This window comes from Pogoniulus pusillus, chromosome Z (assembly GCF_015220805.1).
Source record: "Pogoniulus pusillus isolate bPogPus1 chromosome Z, bPogPus1.pri, whole genome shotgun sequence".
Classification (NCBI taxonomy): domain Eukaryota; kingdom Metazoa; phylum Chordata; class Aves; order Piciformes; family Lybiidae; genus Pogoniulus; species Pogoniulus pusillus.
Genome location: NC_087309.1, coordinates 14,373,708 through 14,394,888, shown reverse-complemented (window position 1 = coordinate 14,394,888; position 21,181 = coordinate 14,373,708). Strand labels below are relative to the sequence as shown.

At 48.6% G+C, this 21,181-nt stretch overlaps 1 protein-coding gene across 2 annotated transcripts in view; it reads left to right on the top strand.

Annotated features, from left to right (window-relative positions):
* The window catches only part of DNAI1 (dynein axonemal intermediate chain 1), a 248,859-nt gene that overhangs the window by 186,824 nt on the left and 40,854 nt on the right, over nucleotides 1-21,181 (top strand). For both annotated transcript variants that reach the window (XM_064140660.1, XM_064140659.1), the window contains one exon: nucleotides 14,310-14,495. In XM_064140660.1, coding sequence (XP_063996730.1) covers nucleotides 14,310-14,495 — 186 coding nt within the window. The remainder of the gene's footprint in view (nucleotides 1-14,309; nucleotides 14,496-21,181) is intronic.

Sequence of the window (21,181 nt, the reverse complement as noted above, 5' to 3'; positions counted from 1 at the left end):
CTAACTCCTACAGGGACCTGGGTGTAGATACTGATGTGATTAGCAGTGAAATAAAATGAAATTAGAGAGCACCTAGCTTAGATTAGTCTGTAAAAGGTGAAAACCTGACATGAAGGAAAAAGCTAGCTAGAGTGAGAGACCCTCTTTGGGAAGAAAAAATGTGGAGGTAGATCTATATACTTGGATCCTTGCACTAAGAGTATGGGAAATCTGGGGATGCGGAATAACTTATTGTAAGGGTAGCAGGGCAGAGAAATGGGGAGGAGTGGAGTTCAATCCCTGTGGATTTGCCTGTGGGAGTTTGTTTTAAGCCTATCTCAAATTTGTGCTCTGAAAGAATTTCATAGAATTTCATAGAATCATAGAATCAACCAGGTTGGAAGAGACCTCCAAGATCATCCAGTCCAACCTATCACCCAGCCCTATCCAATCAACTAGACCATGGCACTAAGTGCCTCATCCAGGCTTTGCTTGAACACCCCCAGGGACGGTGCCTCCACCACCTCCCTGGGCAGCCCATTCCAATGGGAAATCATTCTCTCTGTGAAGAACTTCTTCCTAACATCCAGCCTATACCTACCCCAGCACAACTTGAGACTGTGTCCCCTTGTTCTGTTGCTGGTTGCTTGGCAGAAGAGGCCAACCCCCACCTGCCTACAACCTCCCTTCAGGTAGTTGTAGACAGTAATACGATCACCCCTGAGCCTCCTCTTCTCCAGGCTAAACACCCCCAGATCCCTCAACCTCTCCTCAGAGGGTTTGTGTTCCAGGCCCCTCACCAGCTTTGTTGCCCTTCTCTGGACACATTCCAGTACCTCAACATCTCTCTCGAATTGAGGGGCCCAGAACTGGACACAGCACTCAAGGTGTGGTCTGAGCAGTGCTGAGTACAGGGGCAGAATAACCTCCCTTGTCCTACTGGCCACACTGTTCCTGATGCAGGCCAGGATGCCATTGGCTCTCTTGGCCACCTGGGCACACTGCTGGCTCATGTTCAGCCTACTATCTACCAGTACCCCCAGGTCCATTTCCTCCTGGCTGCTCTCCAGCCACTCTGTCCCCAGCCTGTAGTGCTGCGAGTGAGCGAGAGTACCAGTTTATTAGGATAATGCAGCTTCTTAAATACTTTTCAAAAGAGGTGTGCCAGCCAGACTTGGGTTGACACATGTGGACAATACAGATTGGCTCAAAATTAGGTGTAAGGCACAGATAGGTTATTTTCTCACCAAAACAACCTGTGGCACCACCCCAGGGGCTGGCAGGGGTCAACCCCCAGCAGGTATGGGTAGGGTGCTCACAGTGTCTCAGACCCAAGGTCTTTTTCCCAAAACAATGGCTCATGTTTACAGCTTTTGCCCCTCTGGGGGAGAAATCTTCCCACAGCTGGGAATGGTGGTTTAGTCAGTTCCCAGGGCTGGTGCCATGGGCTTTTGACTCCTCAATGGATGGCCTTTGAGCCACAATTCTGTTCAAAGTAAGGGCTCTACACTCTCCACTACAGTGTTACACAACCTGTTTACTTCCATGGGTCCTGGCAGAAAAACATGTCCAGGCATGTAGAGGCATAGAGAGGCCTCTGTTTTGGGGCTGCAGCCCCTCCACCACACTCTAGGAATGGGGCCTCCACCACATCTCCGGGTCCCCTGTTCTAGTATTTCACTACGCTCATTGTAAAGAACTTCTGCCTTATGTCCAACCTAGATTGGTCCTCCTCCACTTTCAAACCGTTGCCCCTCTTCCTGTTGTTGCAAGGCTTTCTAAACAGTCCTTCCCTGGCCTTCCTGTAGGTACAGATACAGATATCCCTTTCAGATACAGAAATGTAGCTGTAAGGTCTCCCTGGAGCCTTCTCTTCTCTAGGCTGCACAGCCTCAACTCTCTCAGCCTGTCCTCATAGGAGAGGTTTTGCAGCCCTCTGACCATCTTTTTGGCCCTGCCCTGGGCCTGCTTCAGCAAGCCCATGCTCTTGTGTTGGGGGCCCCAGAGCTGGACATAGTACTCTAGGTGAGGTCTCACCAGAGCAGAGTAGTAGAATCATCTCTCTCAACCTGCTGACTGTGCTTCTTTTGATGAAGCCTAGGATGTGATTTGCCTTCTGGGCTGCAAGTGCTCACTGTTGGCTCATATCCAGCTTTTCTTCCCCCAGCACCCCCAAGCTACTCTCTGCAGGGCTGTTCTGAATCCCATCATCCTCCAGCCTGTGTTGTTATTGAGAATTGCCTCAACCTAGGTACAGCCTGTTTATCTCTCTCTCTGAATGGCACCCCATCCTTCAGTCTTATCTACTACACCACTCAGCTTGTTATCATCTGCAAATATGCTGAGGGTGCACTCAATCTCACTGTCTATATCATTGATGAAAATGTTAAACAGCACTGGTCACAGTACGGACCCCCTGAGGGGCTCCACTTGTCAACCATCTCACTCTGGATGTTGAGTCATTCACCACTGCCCTTGGATGTGATCATCCAATCAATTCCTTGCTCACTGAACAGTCCACTCACCAAATCCATATCTCTCTAGTTTAGGGAGAAGGATGTTGTGGGAGATTGTGTCAAAGGCTGTGTGTTCAGATAACATCCATTGGCCTTCCCTTGTCCACTTAAACGAGGGAATGCTGTTGGAAGATGGTGCTGCACAGAGGCAGTGCCACTTCTGGCTCACTCAGAGCATGTGGGTGCTTTCTTTCACTGAATTCATCCACAAATTGTTAACTTTCTTTAAAAATCCAAAAAGACTCACATCCTAAGTGTCCCCAGATGGATGGATCCCAGACTGTGGGCCACAGCCACCTCATGCAGTGGCTCATGGATGAGTTGGGCTTCTTTAGTCTGTAGAAGGAACCCAGAAGCAGCCTGCCAGTGCTTATGAGGAAATCATCAAGAAATTAGAGCCAAGCTCTTCACAAAAGTACCTGAAGGGAAGGTAAGACACAGCTGCTAAAGTGAATGTAAACAAGAGGTTTGAACTGGGTAGCAGAAACAAGTTTCACTCTGAAGGCAGTCAAGCAGTGGAGCAGCTGGCTCAGAGGTGCATCTGTGTCCATGGAGGTGCCATCTCTGTCCACATCTCTATGCTATTTCTCTCCATCAAGGTGTTCAAGATTAGGTTGAGCAGGGCTCTGAGCAACTGCATCTGATCTTAGAGCTGACCCTGTTTTGGTCATTGAAATAGAGGCTTCTGGGGAGGGGTGGGGGGTGCCTCTGAATTATCTTCACTAGGAAATATCCTTGTGTGAGAAAGATGATCCCAGAAGGTTTACAACAAGCTTAAGTGGACACAGTACAAGTCCATTTGCTCTCATGTTTTTGTGTTCCGTGCCCTTCATGACTAATGCACAAAGAGCAAGGTGATGTTATAGACATCCTTAGTAAATATTGGTAGCCTCAAGAGAAATGCCATCCAAGTGTGCACTTTGCAGAGAAAGCAGCTCAGACATATGCTCCAGGGCTTTTCCCCATTACTGAAGCTGTTGACCTTTCAAGATGTGAAACACTCCAAACAACACCAACCTCCAGGAAATTAGCTGATGGTTTGTGTTGTTCAGGAAGGGAGTTTGCCCTTTGCTGCTTATATAAACATATTTTACTGATCAAATGTTTTGCATGGTAAGTCATGAAGACCACATTCCTGTTGTGTCTAAATTACAGGATAGGATGCTAAAGAAATGCTTGACATCTTGACATCCATCTTTGACCAGCTAGGAGAGAAACATTTGTTTAGCACTAGCATGTGTGTTCATAAAGCAATTTGCAGAGGCTTGCTGCCTATTTATCACTGACTGGCAGCAAAAGCAAATCTCTGTCTTTAAAAGTTTGAATGATAGCAGGTAAAATGCTTGCTAAACCTTTCATGCTTGCAGATATTTCACTGGGTACTTTGGCCCTAATCCTCCCTCTCCTTGTAGGGCATGAATCAGAGGTGCCATCAGACCTGCCTCTCAACATCAGTCGATGCTTTTGCCCAGAGAAGTTAGAACTCCGAATTTCTCACAGATACATATGTTCCCACTGCATCTAAGTCTTTCCTCCTACCCTTCTGCAGTAGCCCATGGGATTCATCCATGCCTTATGGAGCCATTGCTAGCTCTGCAAGGCTGGGGCAAAGTGTCTCCTGGCTCTCTGCACCACAGCTGGTGCAACGGATGGGTTGTGAAAACACTAAATGAGTGCATGTCCCTTTGCCATTGCTTAGAAGAAACTTTGAGCAAGCTGAAGTGGGCAGGGGCTTTCTTAAAATGGCTTTGAAATTGCATTCACAGCACAAGTGGTTGTTTTCTGGTAAAACTGTTCATTTTCTTCCGCCACAAACCTAAAAAGGGTCTTTCTTATTCCTCACTGAATCTTTGAGATTGGTGTGGACTGCTGGGCAGACTTAGGTCTGCTTTAAAACAAGGGTTGGTGGCATGCAAAAGCTCAATGAGGTACTTGGGCAGAATCCCTGGAATTACTGCTGCCTCCACTTTGTGCCAGTCAGGCCATCTCTCCTTCTCCTCCCACAGTCACCAGGCTCTCTGTGTGATGACATTTCTCTCCCTTAGAAGCTGAGTTTAGAGCATAAGGCCATGCTGGAAGACTCTGGTTTATCCTGAAGGGTCTGAGCCTTCACTTCTGTCCTGCTGCAGCTCTCATTCCATTGTAACATGTTGTGGTGGGCTTCAAGGCTCAAGATAAGCACCAGGTACCTAAGGACAGCACTGCTCTCTCACGTGCCTTAGCTACTGATTTGCACCTGAGGTGACTTTGTTGGCACAGTACCTAGTTTTGGTGCAAAGTGGCTCAGTGGCTTTGCAGGAATTGTTTCTCACAGAGGTGCTCACAGGCCAGTTTTGCATACTGGAGCTGTTGTTTTTTCCAATGAAACACAGCATCCTGACAAAACCCACCTGCTGAAATCAGCTAGTTCATTCAGCCACACAGGAACCAAAATTGCCTTCTTACATGGGCATGTAAGGGAGATCATGGGACGAATCATGTAGTGGTCTGTTTGTAAACACTGTTAGATGAAGGAAGAGCCAGTCTAGTAAGTCTTTAGTAAGGCCATATCACGTCAAAGCAATCTAATACTGTTCCTGAGACTAACAGCTGGGGGATCAGAGAAAGGAGGTGTACTATACACTTACAGGTTGACTTCAGGAACACTGTAAGCAGAAGCTCATATGCAAACCAGGCAGAGGTGCTTAACATCTTCTTTGCCTCAATCTTCCATAGTGGGACAGGTTGTCTCCAGGACAACTGGACTCCTGAAGTGGCAGATGGAGCCAGGGACCAGTATAATCTCCCTCTAATCCATGAGGAAGAAGTAAGGGACCTGCTAAGACACTTGGATCCTCACAAGTCCATAGGACTGGATGGGATCCACCCTAGGGTGCTGAGAGAGCTGGCAGCTGAGCTGGCCAAGCCACTCTCCATCATTTATCAGCAGTCCTGGCTCACTGGAGAGGTTCCCAAAGACTGGAAGCTGCCAATGTGATGCCCATCCACAAGAAGGGTTGTAAGGAGGAGCCAGAAAACTACAGAGCTGTCAGCCTGACCTCAGTGCCAGGCAAGGTGATGGAACAGGTCACCTTGAGTGCCATCACAAAGCACCTACAGGGTGGCCAAGGGATCAGGCCCAGCCAGCATGGGTTTAGGAAGGGCAGGTCCTGTCTCACCAACCTGATCTCCTTTTATGATCAGGTTCCCTGCCTGGTGAATGTGGGGCAGGCTGTGGATGTAGTCTACCTGGACTGCAGCAAAGCCTTTGACAGTCTGCCAAAAACAAGCCCCTGGCCAAGCTGGCAGCTCCTGGCTTGGACAGATTCACTCTGATATGGGTCAGGAACTGGCTGGATGGCAGAGCCTGGAGGGTGGTGGTGAATGGTGCCACATCCAGTTGGCAGCTGGCACTTGTGGTGTTCCCCAAGGATCAGTGCTGGGCCCAGTCCTGTTCAATATCTTTATTGATGACCTGGACGAGGGGAATGAGTCCAGCATCAGTAAGTTTGCAGATGACACCAAGCTAGGAGCAGGTGTTGATCTGTTGGAAGGTAGGAGAGCCCTGCAGAGGGACCTGGACAGGCTGGATGGGTGGGCAGAGGCCAATGGGATGAGATTGAACAAGGCCAAGTGCAGGGTTCTGCACTTTGGCCACAACAACCCCAAGCAGCACTACAGGCTGGGGACAGAGTGTCTGGAGAGCAGCCAGGAGGAAAGGGACCTGGGGGTACTCATAGATAGTAGGCTGAAGATGAGACAGCAGTGTGCCCAGGAGAGCCAAATGGCATCCTGGCCTGCATCAGGAACAGTGTGGCCAGTAGGACAAGGGAGGTTATTCTGCCCCTGTACTCAGCACTGGTCAGGCCACACCTTGAATCCTGTGTCCAGTTCTGGGCCCCTCAATTCAAGAGAGATGTTGAGATGATGGAACATGTCCAGAGCAACAAAGCTGGTGAGGGGCCTGGAACACAAATCCTATGAGGAGAGGCTGAGGGAGCTGGGGGTGTTTAGCCTGGAGAAGAGGAGGCTCAGGGTGACCTCATTGCTGTCTACAACTACCTGAAGGGAGGTTGTAGCCAGATGGGGGTTGGTCTCTTCTCCCAGACAACCAGCAACAGAAAAAGGGGACACAGTCTCAAGTTGTGCTGGATGTTAGGAGGAAGTTGTTGCCAGAGAGAGTGATTGGCATTGGAATGGGCTGCCCAGGGAGGTGGTGGAGTCACTGTCCCTGGAGGTGTTCAAGAAAAGCCTGGATGAGGCACTTAGTGCCATGGTCTAGTTGACTGGCTAGGGCTGGGTGCTAGGTTGGTCTGGCTGATCTTGGAGGTCTCTTCCAACCTGCTTGATTCTATGATTCTATGAAACTAGAAGACAGGTGAGAAGGTGGATGTGGCATTACTGAAGTCATGCTCAACAACGTGTGCAGTACAACTAGAGATGCTTCAGAAACAGAGGCTGGCACTGAGACTGAGCAGTAATTGTGTGGGGACTAAGCAAACATAGCTTAAAGTGCATTGGTGCCTGACCTGAAATTGTAAAAGCTCAATGACCTCAGCAGCAACTTGCAGCCAATGAGAAGAAGTTTGGTAAAGACACAAACCTGTCATGCAATATACACAGTAACTGGGGAAGCAGTAAGACTGTGAGGGAAGCTGGGGCCAGGGGCTGCCTGTGCTGCCATGCCCCTGATTACACTGCACAGCCGAGACAAACCTTGGAAGATGCAGGAGAGAGTCACCACATGAGCACAAGTGAGGCTCAGACTCGACTTTGGGTGCTGGTCTCTGAGGAAGGGTCATCTCTGCTGTTGCAGAAGGAACTGCATCATAGTGCTGAGGTACTGGCTGCTGTCAGGTCAGCTATTGTGCAAGTTCACCAAGGATTAATTTCTCTGACTGTCACCTTTCAGAAGTGATTTGGAAAGTAACATTAAATTTAGTATAGAAGTGAAGAGCAGAAGGAGGGTTTGGAATTCATTCCAAAGCATGCTATTAATGTTGAAGAGGAACAAAACCAGTAATAAGCAGTATAAGAGAACCATATTAGAGCAAACTGAAGTGCAGCCAGCTCAAAGGTAGCATATATCAGCTATTTAGCACCAGATAACAGCATTCAGAAGTGTCCAGAACTGAGACATGAAGGAGATTATTCTTATCACTAAGATTCACAGAGGGGAGGCAAGCTGTCCGAAGTGGTGCCTGAAAAGGAAGTTAGCTGGGATAAACAAGCACTTTCTCTTGTTAAACAACATATCAGAGTTTCCAGAAGAGGTCAAAGGGTCTCCAGCCTGTCTGCTTTTGGGAGGTGAAACGCATTGGCTTGATTCATAGACAGAGGAGTTGTTGGTTGTTGTTCTGGGTGTAACTGAGCTTGGTTTCTCCTCTAGCTGTTCGGAAGTCAGTCATCAAAACAGCCTTATTTGTGTCAAATATTTCCTGCAACAGTAGCACAGCAGAGTTGGATCCGTTCATTATTGCCTCTACATCAAGCATGGAGGCTCTGTTCTTACCCCAATGGTAGTTTTAAAACGTTCTTATTGAAAAACACAACAACATTAGAGACTGGAGGAGTCCCCTGATCCCATCTCAAAGATAAATGGGCATCCATTTAAATTCAGGGGCTACTGACTTACCAGAATTGCTGCCCTCCTGTGAAGAAGTTTGCTTTGGGTATCTGCCTGGCATATCCACCTTCAGACTGTCCAGCGCTCTGGGATTGAGAGTCTAGATTTGTTCTGTTGGTTGTTGATGTTAGCTCATAAATCACCATGCTGCAAGGAACTGCTTAGCTCAACATCTTGGGCTTCATTTGAAGAGTGGTGTGCGCTGCTCTGCACTTCCTTGGCGTGGATACACAGATTTACAGGGACCATAAATAAAACATCTGTTGGACTAATTGGTTACTGCCCCGTGCTTTATTCCCCTGGGGGATCTGCAGTCAAGCCAGGGAAAGCAGAGAAGAGTTTTCTTCTGTTTCAAGCATTCAAATTTCTTTTACCTCTTTATCTGCATCTGTCCTCAAGTTTCATGACGTTGGGGTCTGATTTATGTCCCGCTGAGGAAGTGGCATTGTATAGTCATAGTCATAGAATCAACCAGACCTCCAAGATCAGCCAGTCCAACCTAGCACCCAGCCCTATCCAGTCAACTAGACCATGGCACTAAGTGCCTCAGCCAGTATTCTCTTGAAGACCCCCAAGGACGGTGCCTCCACCACCTCCCTGGGCAGCCCATTCCAATGGGAAATCACTCTCTCTGTGAAGAACTTCTTCCTAACATCCAACCTATACCTACCCTGGCACAACTTGAGACTGTGTCCCCTTGTTCTATTGCTGGTTGTCTGGGAGAAGAGGCCACCCCCCACCTGGCTACAATGTCCCTTCAGGTAGTTGTAGACAGTAATAAAATCACCCCTGAGCCTCCTCTTCTCCAGGCTAAACACCCTCAGCTCCCTCAGCCTCTCCTCATAGGGTTTGTGCTCCAGGCCCCTCACCAGCTTTGTTGCCCTTCTCTGGACATGTTCCAGCACCTCAACATCTTTCTTGAATTGAGGGGCCCAGAACTGGACACAGCACTCAAGGTGTGGCCTGACCAGTGCTGAGTACAGGGGCAGAATAACCTCCCTTGTCCTACTGGCCACACTGTTCCTGATGCAGGCCAGGATGCCATTGGCTCTCTTGGCCACCTGGGCACACTGCTGCCTCATCTTCAGCTACTATCTATGAGTACCCCCAGGTCCCTTTCCTCCTGGCTGCTTTCCAGCCACTCTGTCCCCAGCCTGTAGCGCTGCTTGCGGTTGTTGTGGCCAAAGTGCAGAACCCTGCACTTGAAGTGGTTATTAGCAGGAAGAATGAGGGTGTCTACTGTGGTCGGCAAGCAGCAGGACTTCACACCCTTTAGATTCCTGAGTTATTCCTACAAGGTCTGCAGAAGGTATCTGATAAAAGCGAGTTTATGGTCAGGAGTGTCCAACTCCCCCTCTGGAGTTATGCACTGCGGTGGAAACACTTTCTGAGGGCTCAAAATCAGAGGTTTGAGGCTTTCACTCTGCAGTTTCTAAACTGCTCCTGGATGAGTGTGGACCTCTAGACAGGAAAGCGCTGGGACTGGTCCAGGCGACTTGAGGAATGGCATGCAGAGCTGGCAGGAAATAGGGGGTAAATCACAGGGGTGCACTGGCTGGTTGCATGCTTTTTCTTCCTGCAGGATTCTTTGTACCCTTAAAAATCCAGGTGGTGTCCCAGCACAGTGCACCACACACACATTTTGCTGTGCTGCTGGTGTCATAGAATTAAGCAGGTTGGAAGAGACCTCCAAGATCAGCCAGTCCAACCTAGCACCCAGCCCTGTCCAACCAAATAGACCATGGCACTAAGTGCCTCATCCAGGCTTTTCTTGAACACCTCCAGGGATGGCGACTCCACCACCTCCCTGGGCAGCCCATTCCAATGCCAATCTAGAATCATAGAATGGTCTGGGTTGGAGGGGACCTCCAAAGGTCATCTAGTCTAACCCCTCTGCAGACAGCAGGGGCATCCTCCACTAGATCAGGAGCTCTGTCAAGCCTCACCTTGAATATCTCCAAGGATGGGGCCTCAACTACCTCCCTGGGCAGCCTGTTTTGGTGTTTAATTTACACAATCAAGGGTTACACTTTCTGCTTTAGGGACCCTGAGCCAAGCTACTGTGTTTCCTATGGGCTCCTTGAACTGTGAAATGTCTCATTCTGACAATACTCATTTGTACTGACTACCTAGAATGAATCATAGAATCAACCAGGTTGGAAGAGACCTCCAAGATCATCCAGTCCAAAATCTTAGAATGGTTTAGGTTGGAAGAGACCTCAAAGATCATCTAATTCCAACCCCCAACCATAGACAATGTCTGGGTGACAGCTCTCATGTCAGTGCTGCTGGTGCTGCCTTGAGAAGAGGGTTGCCCTGTTAAGGCACTTGCTTTCCACAGAGAGGGTTTGGATGTGGCTCTGGTCATCCTAGGTCCCTGTGAATCTGGTACTTCAATCACACTTTGGGGTTGGGTAGCAATTCTGTGGGTTGTGGTCATATGTTCAGACCTGAGAGGCTGTCTTTGTAAGCAGTGGTCTGTGTTCTGGAGGAACAGGAGACACCAGGTTGGTGAGATGGAGAGAAGCTGTGTGCTGCTGGTGAGTCTCTGGGGTGGGAAATCCAAGTGGAACCTACTGCATAGTCCTGAATCCAGCAAGACATCTTATGGGACTAGGAACCTTAGGGAAGAGCTGCAGGGTTTAGTGTTCCATTCCTTGGGGCGAAAATCCTGTCCCAAGCCCCAGGCAGATCTGCAGAGAGCACTGGTCACATGCCACTTTGCTACTTTACAGGACTGTCAAGATGCCTTAAGTGTTGTAGGAAACCCTGTACCCCGAAGCACAAATAACAGTGTTGATCTAACTGCATTTCCCTCTCTCCTGAGAATGACTGCAAGCTTCTAAATCAAAGCCTCTTAAGTCCTTCCAAATGCCCCGGGTCCACCCCTCCATCTGGAGTGTGTGACATCTGATATGAGGCTGATGTTTCCAGCTGAAGAACTGAAAGTTCATTCTTTTCCATGATTCCTTTGGCAAAGGAAAACAAGCCCATTTGTTTAGAAACTCACAGAAGAGGAGCTTTATAGTAGGAACAATTCATAGATTTGTTTGCTTTTGACCTTCTCCACACTGCTGATGATCTGAAGTTCTTGTCCCAGGCGTTGTGCTTGTCTGGGCTGTCAGTGGCATTACCCAGAGTAATTTGCATTGCAGACTGCTCCAGTGCTGAGCCTTCAGACTTGCCAGCGTTCTCTGTGCTGCTTACAGAACAGCAGTGCAGACCTGTCTGCCCAAAAGAAACCTGCCCACTAATTCCATGTAGCTTTCTCCCCCCTTCCCCCCCTCCCCCAGATTAATTGATGCTACTCAAGCAGTGGACATTTCCTAGGCTCTGAGGTTACCTAGCACTGAGTTGGCACCACTGGGAGGTGGTGATGAATCATGCCCTTAAATTAGTAGAAATGTATTCTGTGAAGGCAAGTAATTAAATCTTCAGTGGCAGTGGGTCTTGTGGGGCTGATATGATTGAAAGAAAGCTTATTCCTTTTCAGGGATAGCAACACATCAAGCACAAAGAACAAATGAGGGAAAACACTTTTATTTATACCTAGGTTTAGGAAACTGAGATTACTGTAGCTGGCCTGTGAGACCCCAAGTGTGAGGTGTCTAGACTCAGAATTTAATCATGACATCTGATATTTTGAGAAGACAAACATGAAATATTTTTTTCCACCTATGCTTCTGATGACAGGGAAAGGACTATGCAAAATTCAGAATCATAGAATCATAGAATCAACCAGGTTGGAAGGGACCTCCAAGATCAGCCAGTCCAACCTAGCACCCAGCCCTAACCAATCAACTAGACCATGGCACTAAGTGCCTCATCCAGTCTTTTCTTGAAGACCCCCAGGGACGGTGCCTCCACCACCTCCCTGGGCAGCCCATTCCAATGGGAAATCACTCTCTCTGTGAAGAACTTCTTCCTAATATCCAGCCTATACCTACCCTGCCACAACTTGAGACTGTGTCCCCTTGTTCTATTGCTGGTTGCCTGGGAGAAGAGGCCACCCCCCACCTGGCTACAATGTCCCTTCAGGTAGTTGTAGACAGACCCTTGTCTTTTCCTGGTGCTTTGGATTCCTGTCTTGTCATCCATACTGTCCTGGATTTCTCCAAAACCTCTGAGAACACTGTCCACTTTTCAAGCTCTTTCCAAACTGGGAAAGACTTATTTTACTTCAGTCTGGAGGGATTCTTCCTTATCTTGCTTTCTGTTTCTGAAAAACCCTTGCATGGTTCTCTTGCTCAGACCAAGAACATCACAACTGCTAGGTGCTGAGTTCTGTGAAGACAGAGTGGCTCATGAAGCTGCATGGGACACGTGCCCGCACATTGTCCAGCTCTTTGTACATATAGATTCAGATAAACATCACCAAATCTTGGTATGTGATAGAAAAGTACCTCTACTAACCAGATACAAAGCCTTCTACAGCCCTTGGGGTAAGCTTTCACAGGGTAACTTTGTCAGATTTCAGATAACTCCTAGGTTCAAACTGTGGCACAATGCTGAATTAATGCATCTCATCTGTCTTCAAAGCACTGGTAAACAAGACACAGCCAGCAGGAGTAGTTCAGTTGTAATTTCCCTCATGTTCCACCCATACTTGTTAGCATAAAATATTCCCTTCCCTAGTTGTTCTGAGGACAGAAAAGGGAAAAGAAACATAAGGCTGAAAGTCTCTGTGGTGGCTTCAAGGTGGCAATCCAGCATGCTGGGGACTACTCTCTTCAGCACCAGGAAAGAGAAGGACATCATGTTTTGCCTCTGCAGGTTCTAACAGTGATGGGAGCTAATAGCAGTTATTGGGAGATAGCGTTATGTTAACACACTCTCTCCAGTAAATACCACTGTTCCCTTTGGAGTCATGAGTACTCACACCTTGAGTCCTGTGTCCAGTTCTGGGCCACTCAATTCAAGAGAGATGTTGAGGTGCTGGAACGTGTCCAGAGAAGAGCAACAAAGCTGGTGAGGGGCCTGGAACACAAACCCTATGAGGAGAGGCTGAGGGAGCTGGGGGTGTGCAGCCTGGATAAGAGGAGGCTCAGGGGTGACCTCATTGCTGTCTACAACTACCTGAAGGGACATTGTAGCCAGGTGGGGTTGCTCTCTTCTCCCATGCAACCAGCAACAGAATAAGGGGACGCAGTCTCAAGTTGTTCCAGGGGAGGTCTAGGCTGGATGTTAGGAGGAAGTTGTTGGCAGAGAGAGTGATTGGCACTGGAATGGGCTGCTCAGGGAGGTGGTGGAGTCACCGTCTCCTGAGGTATTTAGGCAAAGCCTGGCTGAGGCACTTAGTGCCATGGTCTAGTTGACTGGCTAGGGCTGGGTGCTAGGTTGGCCTGGCTGATCTTGGAGGTCTCTTCCAACATGGTTGATTCTATGATTCTATGTTAAGAAACATGCACTATGGTGAAAATGTTGATGTGGCAGGTCTGTGTCACTGCTTTATCAGTACCATAGATCTGACCTCCATACCAGTGCAACTTTGGCCTGAGCAAGGCTTCCATCTTCACCGAAAACACTTCTCTCAGTGCTGGGGAAGAAGAATATTTGAGCAGGCATAGCATCTGAAACAGCTGGGCTGGAGCGGGCTGCCAGTACCGAGCAGTCTTGCACTGCGCATTTGCTTCCCTGGCTTTATCCCCGGGTACACTCTTAGTCATACTGTCCGTGTTCCCATCACTTCCTTGTTAATTACTGGTTTGAGTCTTTAATGTTGTTATTAAGCTGCAAATGCTGGAAAGCTCTGCAATAAGGGGTAAGAAGTATTTCTGTCAGCATTCCCCTCATTGTGCATCAACCTGTGTTAGACTGGTTTAACATCTGAGTGTCTTATTACTTGCAACACCGAGAAGGGAGATTAAGACCTGTGGAGTTAGCAGTGCTGGCCCTGATCCTTACCCAGTTTAGATCAGCTGGAGCCTTGCCAAGGGTCTTGGAAAGAGCTTGCACCCACAGCAGGGAACTGTTCCTCACTCCATGAGTTCCTGCAGGAGGGGGACAGTGCCTCAAAAGCAGTAGACAGCTTCTGCACATTGATTACTTAAAGGAGGACAAAGGTCCTGACTGCACATGATAATTGTGTGCTGAAGCTGCCTTTCCATGGGGCCTTTTTACAGTCTGTTTTCTTCAGCCATTGTTCTGCTACTGAGGGATGTTCCTGCCTGATTAATCCCTTTTGCATTCTTTGCCTTTTTTTTTCTCAGGCCCATGTGTTTGATCTGAACATTAATAAGTATGAAGCTCTCTGTACCCAGCTAGTGGTGGCCAAGAAGAATAATAAAGCAACCCACATCCAGTTTAACCCTGTCTACCCCATTGTCATCGTTGGAGATGAACGAGGCCATGTTATCTCCTTGAAGCTCTCTCCCAATCTGCGCAGGATACCCAAGGTAAGGACAACCTGCATTCCTCCTAACAGAGGTGGCAGATCGAAGAGGATCTCTTTCTGCCTTCTCCTGTACAGTGATGTTGGCAAAGCTCCTCTCTTTTAGCTAGGTGCTTGAGATTGCCTCAGTTGTGTTTCTGTAACATCTCTGAAATACTGGATCCCTGCCTCTGTTCCTGTATGAGTGAGAAGGCTCAATTTGCTCCTGGGCTCAGAGACTAGTGGGAAGGGGGTCTGCAGCCTGTAATCACTTTCTCACGGTGGTCCAGAGGTCAGAAACTCTGCTGAGGTTCATTAGCTTTCCAAGGTTCACATATTTACTGAGCTTTGAGTTTTGTTTGCAAAACTGAAACCGAGTAAAGGAGGCCCATCTCCTTCCCGAGTCCTCCCACAGAGCCCATGCTACCTGTCTTCTTGTATTTCTGGATCATCAGAGCCTGTACCCTGACATGTCATTGTCGTGAAGGGGTTTGTCTGGGTTTGGGGGGAATGAAATATGAGGCCGAATTTAAAAGGGTTTAAATAATTTAATATTATATACACAAGGAATCCTCCCTTGCCCAAACTTATTTACAGCTACCCCACACAAGCTCTTTGTATGCGGTTCCGAGATTGCATTACAGAAGGTCTATATACAGCAAATTGGGAATTGAGCAGAGGTCTGAAAGGATTTAGGCAGAGAGTCTGTGGCATGAAAGTGCCACTGGTAAGTTACTGAGAGTTTATGCTGGCTTAGCTCGAGTTTGCTCAGTTACTCACTGGCTGGAGTCAGTTTCGATGGTCCCAAATACCGTGGGTTTGAATGGTTCAGCTCAGGGGTCATTGGGGCAGCTGTCTGGAGCTTCCACGGGCACAGTCACGCTGGGAACGGCGGCTGGGGCGGCGGCTGGCCGGCAGCGCCTTGGTCAGTTCCCTGGGCTGGTGCCGTGGGCTGGAGTCATGCAGCAGTGGTGGTCCCCAAAGGCGGCTGGAAGCGGCTGGCAGCAGCAGGTGGAAGAGGGTGGCAGGAGAGGAGCGAGGTGCGAGATATAGCAGGGACACTGAGTTGTCCCCTTTATGAGTTTTGACCCCGCGATTGATGGTCCTTGGCCACAATTCTGTCCAGTGGGGACTTGGCAACAGGCCAAAACATACCAAATAAGGTGAAGTCCAGGGGTCTGGTACCCCCAAGTACGGAGAGGGCTCAGGTGGATTCCCCACCCTAGGTTCATGAGCTTACACAACGTGTTTACTTCAACCTTCGAGGAGGCAACCCAGACTGGAAGGCACCAAGGCTATTGTGTCCCTTTGTCCCTCTTAACTTGCTTGCCCCAAGTTTAGGCAGGGCAACCCCCTTTGGGGGGACAACATGTCCGGGCATGAATAGGTTTGTAAACATAGTCATTTGAGGCCTGTGCAACCCTCCAGCACAGTCATCTATCCTGTAAATGAGCAAGCACTATCTTTAGTCTGTGAGGAGACTTGGGACCTTTGTTTCAAGTGACAGCAAGGGAAGGCACATGCCTCCGTGAGTTGGTGAAACCCCTTTTTCCACCTAGCCATAAAGGCCAGTCATGAAGGGTGATGCCCTGTCCCACACGCAGTTTCTTTCGGGGATTCATGCAACTATGAACTGAATGATGCAGATGGAACATCCTTTCTGAGCCTACATAACTATCATATCCTGTTGTTTCTTCTTTAGTGAAGCTTTTTCAGTTTCAGGATTTTTAGAGCTGATCCAAGAAAGCAATCTCTCAAGATGGTCATCTTTTGTTTATATCACAGTATCACCAAGGTTGGAAGAGACCTCACAGATCATCAAGTCCAACCCTTTACCACAGTGCCCAAGGCTAGACCATGGCACCAAGTGCCACATCCAACCTTGCCTTGAACTGCCCCAGGGACGACGACTCCACCACCTCCCCGGGCAGCCCATTCCCGTGCCCAATGACTCTCTCAGGGAAGAACTTTCTCCTCACCTCGAGCCGAAATTTCCCCTGGCGCAGCCTGAGGCTGTGTCCTCTTGTTCTGGAGCTGGCCACCTGAGAGAAGAGAGCAACCTCCTCCTGGCCACAACCACCCTTCAGGTAGTTGTAGACAGCAATAAGGTCACCCCTGAGCCTCCTCTTCTCCAGGCTAACCAATCCCAGCTCCCTAAGCCTCTCCTCATAGGGCTTGTGCTCGAGGCCTCTCCCCAGCCTCGTCGCCCTTCTCTGGACACGCTCAAGCATCTCAATGTCCCTCCTAAACTGGGGAGCCCAGAACTGAACGCAGTACTCGAGGTGTGGTCTGACCAGTGCAGAGTACAGGGGCAGAATGACCTCCCTGCTCCTGCTGACCACACCACTCCTGATGCAGGCCAGGATGCCACTGGCTCTCTTGGCCACCTGGGCACACTGCTGGCTCATGTTCAGGCGGGTATCAATCAGTACCCCCAGATCCCTCTCTGTCTGGCTGCTCTCCAGCCACTCCGACCCCAGCCTGTATCTCTGCATGGGGTTGTTGTGGCCAAAGTGCAGCACCCTGCACTTGGAGCTATTGAACCCCATCCCATTGGCCTCTGCCCATCTGTACAGGCGGTCAAGGTCCCGCTGCAGAGCCCTTCTGCCCTCCAGCTCAGTCACATCTGCCCCCAGCTTGGTATCATCTGCAAACTTGCTGATGACTGACTCGATGCCCTCATCCAGATCATCTATGAAGATGTTAAAGAGGATGGGGCCCAGCACTGATCCCTGAGGGACACCACTAGTGACTGGCCGCCAGCTGGATGTGGCACCATTCACCACCACTCTCTGGGTCCGGCCCTCCAGCCAGTTCCTAACCCAGCACAGAGTGTTACCATCCAAGCCGCGGGCTGACAGCTTAGCCAGCAGTTTGCTGTGGGGGACAGTGTCAAAGGCCTTGCTGAAGTCCAGATAGACCACATCCACAGGCCTCCCCACATAGAGTCTACTGACCCACTGTGTTATCTGGGGTCTAGGGTCTTTGGCCAGGAGCTTATCACCGTAGTGTTACTCCAGGGTCTTCTGAGTGAATTTTAGTAAGTTACTTCAGCCAAACACCACTGGAAATCATAGAATCATAGAATCATAGAATCAACCAGGTTGGAAGAGACCTCCAAGATCAGCCAGTCCAACCTAGCACCCTGCCCTATCCAAACAACTAGACCATGGCACTAAGTGCCTCATCCAGTCTTTTCTTGAAGACCCCCAGGGACGGTGACTCCACCACCTCCCTGGGCAGCCCATTCCAATGGGAAATCACTCTCTCTGTGAAGAACTTCTTCCTAATATCCAGCCTATACCTACCCTGCCACAACTTGAGACTGTTCCCTGTACTGAGAAGGCTTAGAAAACACACTAGTGTGAAAGTCTGTTTGGAGCTGAGCATAGGACTTGTGGAGATTATCTCACATGCTTCACACTTCTCTGTTTCCACTGAAATCACAGCCTGAGACCATCTGAGCTCTCAGGGCTGCCACTGGCTTGGCTCAGGACATGTTTTCTGGTGGTTTTATGGGTTCCTCCTGGGCATGGGGCAAGCACTTGGGTTCATGAAGATTCATCAGTGGAGTCACACAAATAAACACAGTTGCTCTCCTCTGCTCCCCAGCTGTAGGCTGATCAGCACCCAGCAATACTGCACTATGGGTCAGAATGAATCCAAACGTCCCCCACTCTGGGTGGCCAGCAGGAGCCCTCTGTGCATGTGTGAATAGCTTCATCTCCCTTTGCCGTCTTTCTTCAGAGGCAAATTGCATGTTGTGAGCAAAGCAATTTAAATGCTGTGCTCATGAGTAGCTCAATCACTTAACACTTACCTTAAAACAATGGGTGCCATTTCCCAGGCAACATACAAATGGGATGGAAATGGACTCTGCTGCTCTGATGTTATTAAGCTGTCTGTCTTTTGCTTGCTTGGTTACATCTGAAGGGGCACTAAACACTAAACTAAAAGTTTGCTGCACTTTCAGGGAAGAAGGAGGGAGGTTCAGGCATGTCTGGTGATGTGCCTAGGTCCCATATCTACAGCCAGCTCTTCTCTGAGAGAGCTGAGAATTTAAAACAGATGATGTGGTGGGGTGGTGAAGTGGCAGATCTAGCTCAGTGGCCTTTCTGTGCCACAAGTGGACAAGGGAGCTAGATTGCTGAGCCCACCTTTCTTGAGTGATGTGGCATCTGCTGCACCAAATGTGTTGTAAGGGTCTCTGTGGGGAGTTTAGCTGCTGCAAAAGGATTCTTTAACAGAGAGATGTGAAACCCTGGCAGAAGTGGCAGTGCCATCCACTATGTCTTCCTTTCTACCATCTTCCTGTGCCAACACCAGTCTTCATGTCATTAGTTAACAGCAAGCTTCTAGACTTGTTTGTAAGAGTCTCTGTTCACTGTGGGGAGTCAGATGTACTTCCAGTGTATTGATCCTGGCTCCTCTGAAGATCAAGTCAACGTGCTCTTTAAACCTTTACTCTGTGCAGGCAGCTTTTGTCTGTAGAATTGACTTCACTTCTCCTTCGTCCCCAGAACCAAGTTATCAGTGGCAGAATATCCATAGATATTTGTAAATAGAGAGGATCTAAATTTGTGCAGGGGAGTCCTGGCGTCCCAGGTGTCTCCTGGCAGATAAACCTGTCTGTGCCTGGCTCAGTACTTGGGTATCCTAGTCTGTTCTCTCTGCTATTTGATCCCTGCAGAGCCCAGTGAGGAAACTTGCACAATACCTGGAAGGACAGGCAGTGGTTTTGGGCCTTCACAGTAACCCTAGCATTTGAGAGCTCTTATGTCTGGTCTTGCTGCACTTGATTCCTTTGGAGAGGGGAAGATATGCTTTGCTGGGTTCTGGAAGAACTCAGGGTAGCAATGGAAGAGGGCAGCCAAGGGGCTTATCTGGCTCCCACTGCCCCTCTTTTTCAGGTCAAGGTTTGCTTCTCCACCAACCTCCCATACAGCTAGGATGACTGCTTTTGACAGGTATGACTAGCAGACTAATCACCCTTTCTTGAGAGAGTTCTTAGCAGTCACATGTCATTCCAAGCCCTGTTCTTCTCCTACAAATAGCTGCAGTGCTGTCTGCTCCATGCTCTGTGGATTCCTTGACTGTTCCTGAGCTTGCAAGATTTGGCTTGCCAAGAGAGACTGTGATAGCTTCATTCCAGTGGGATTTCATCCATTCTAAATCTATTTTGTCTGTTAGTTAAAGCTGGTGTGGTGAATAAGTGGAAATAGAGAGGGTAAGGAATCCTGGGTTCTTGTCAGACCTTGGTTCATTCCTTTCCTCATGTCCTTGAGCAAGGAGAAGAGGTTCAAGAGCTCTTTAAATAATTTGCAGAGTTGATATGCGCATAATTAATTTGTATTTCTAAAACACTTTGGGATCTTTAAGGAGTATTATTTAATACTCCAAGTTTTGCTGTCAGCAGTGTTAGCACAGCCTCATTTATGAACACTTGGCAGAACAAATATGCCAAGGGGAGGGCTTCTCAAAAGCATTCAGGTGGTATTTTCAGAACTGACTTTCACAAAGTACCTTGCAGTGAGAGTTTCAAAAAATGCCTACAATTCCTTGTGACTTTTGGCTTCCTAAACCATTTAGTGTCACAATGGAAAGGATGCATTTGTTGTTGAGAGGAAACTGGGGACAGGGTTTCTGCCACTTCTCAGGCACTTTTGTCAAGGACACATCTGTTTATACAGAGGCTACAGAGATCCCTGTGCTCATGCCAAGCACGCAGGCATCCTTGTGTCTTTGCCCTGATGATTTGCTCAGGATCAAGTCTCTGGGGCAGTACTGATTTGCCCCAAGGCAGTAAGCTCTATTTATTTCCATGTGGTGTGACTGTGGTAGAGGTTTTCTGTGCCTATTACTGTTGTCTCTGAATTGGATGAATTCCCTGGGCATCCTGGGAACATGCTACTCAACTGCTATGCACTAATCCCAAGAGCTTGGGGAACACAGAGACAGTGAAAGCAAAGATGTCTGAACCCAAACCTTGTGGAAAGAGCAACCATGAGTGTGCTAGTTTGAGCCTAGCTGGGATATTTTGGTGAGAGGAGTTAGGTTATAGGCTGTGAAAAGGAAACAGTGGTGATGTCTGCTTCACTCATAGGCTTACTGAGATGTGTAAGGACAAGAACATAAACATAGATAACACAGGTGTTTGCTCTTTGTCTTTGGGTCTGCACTTCTCTCTCTCTCTAATCTAACCTGCTGTTTGTGTGACTAATCCATCTGCTTCCTAACCCCCCTGGCCAGCCCTCCAAACTCACCTTGAAGGTAAGGCAAGGTCTAGGGTAAGGTAGAGGGGTGGGAAGAAGATGGAAGGGTGGTTGAGAGCCCCTCGTGGGGACTCTGGTTTCTGGGAGGGCTGTTGTGTTTCTGTATTACTTTTTGACTTGTCTATTTCTGTATATGGCTGTATATATTGTAAATATCTGCTTGTATACTGTGCTAAGTGGTAGGCACAAAGCTTCATTCAATTTCCAGCAGCTGAGTCTAGTCTGGGTGATTTTTCTTAAGTGTGGGGTGGGCAGGTGACACCCAAACCATCACAATGAGGCAAAGAGCAGAGCTTGCTGAAGATGGGTTTGCAATCAAACCACTGCCAACACAATCCTACACTGGCCATGCTGATCACCTGTTTCTCCAAGCATCCAGTCCTGCTTGAGCAAAAAGTCTGTGCCAACAGATACTTCCTGTGAGAAGAAACCCAATGAT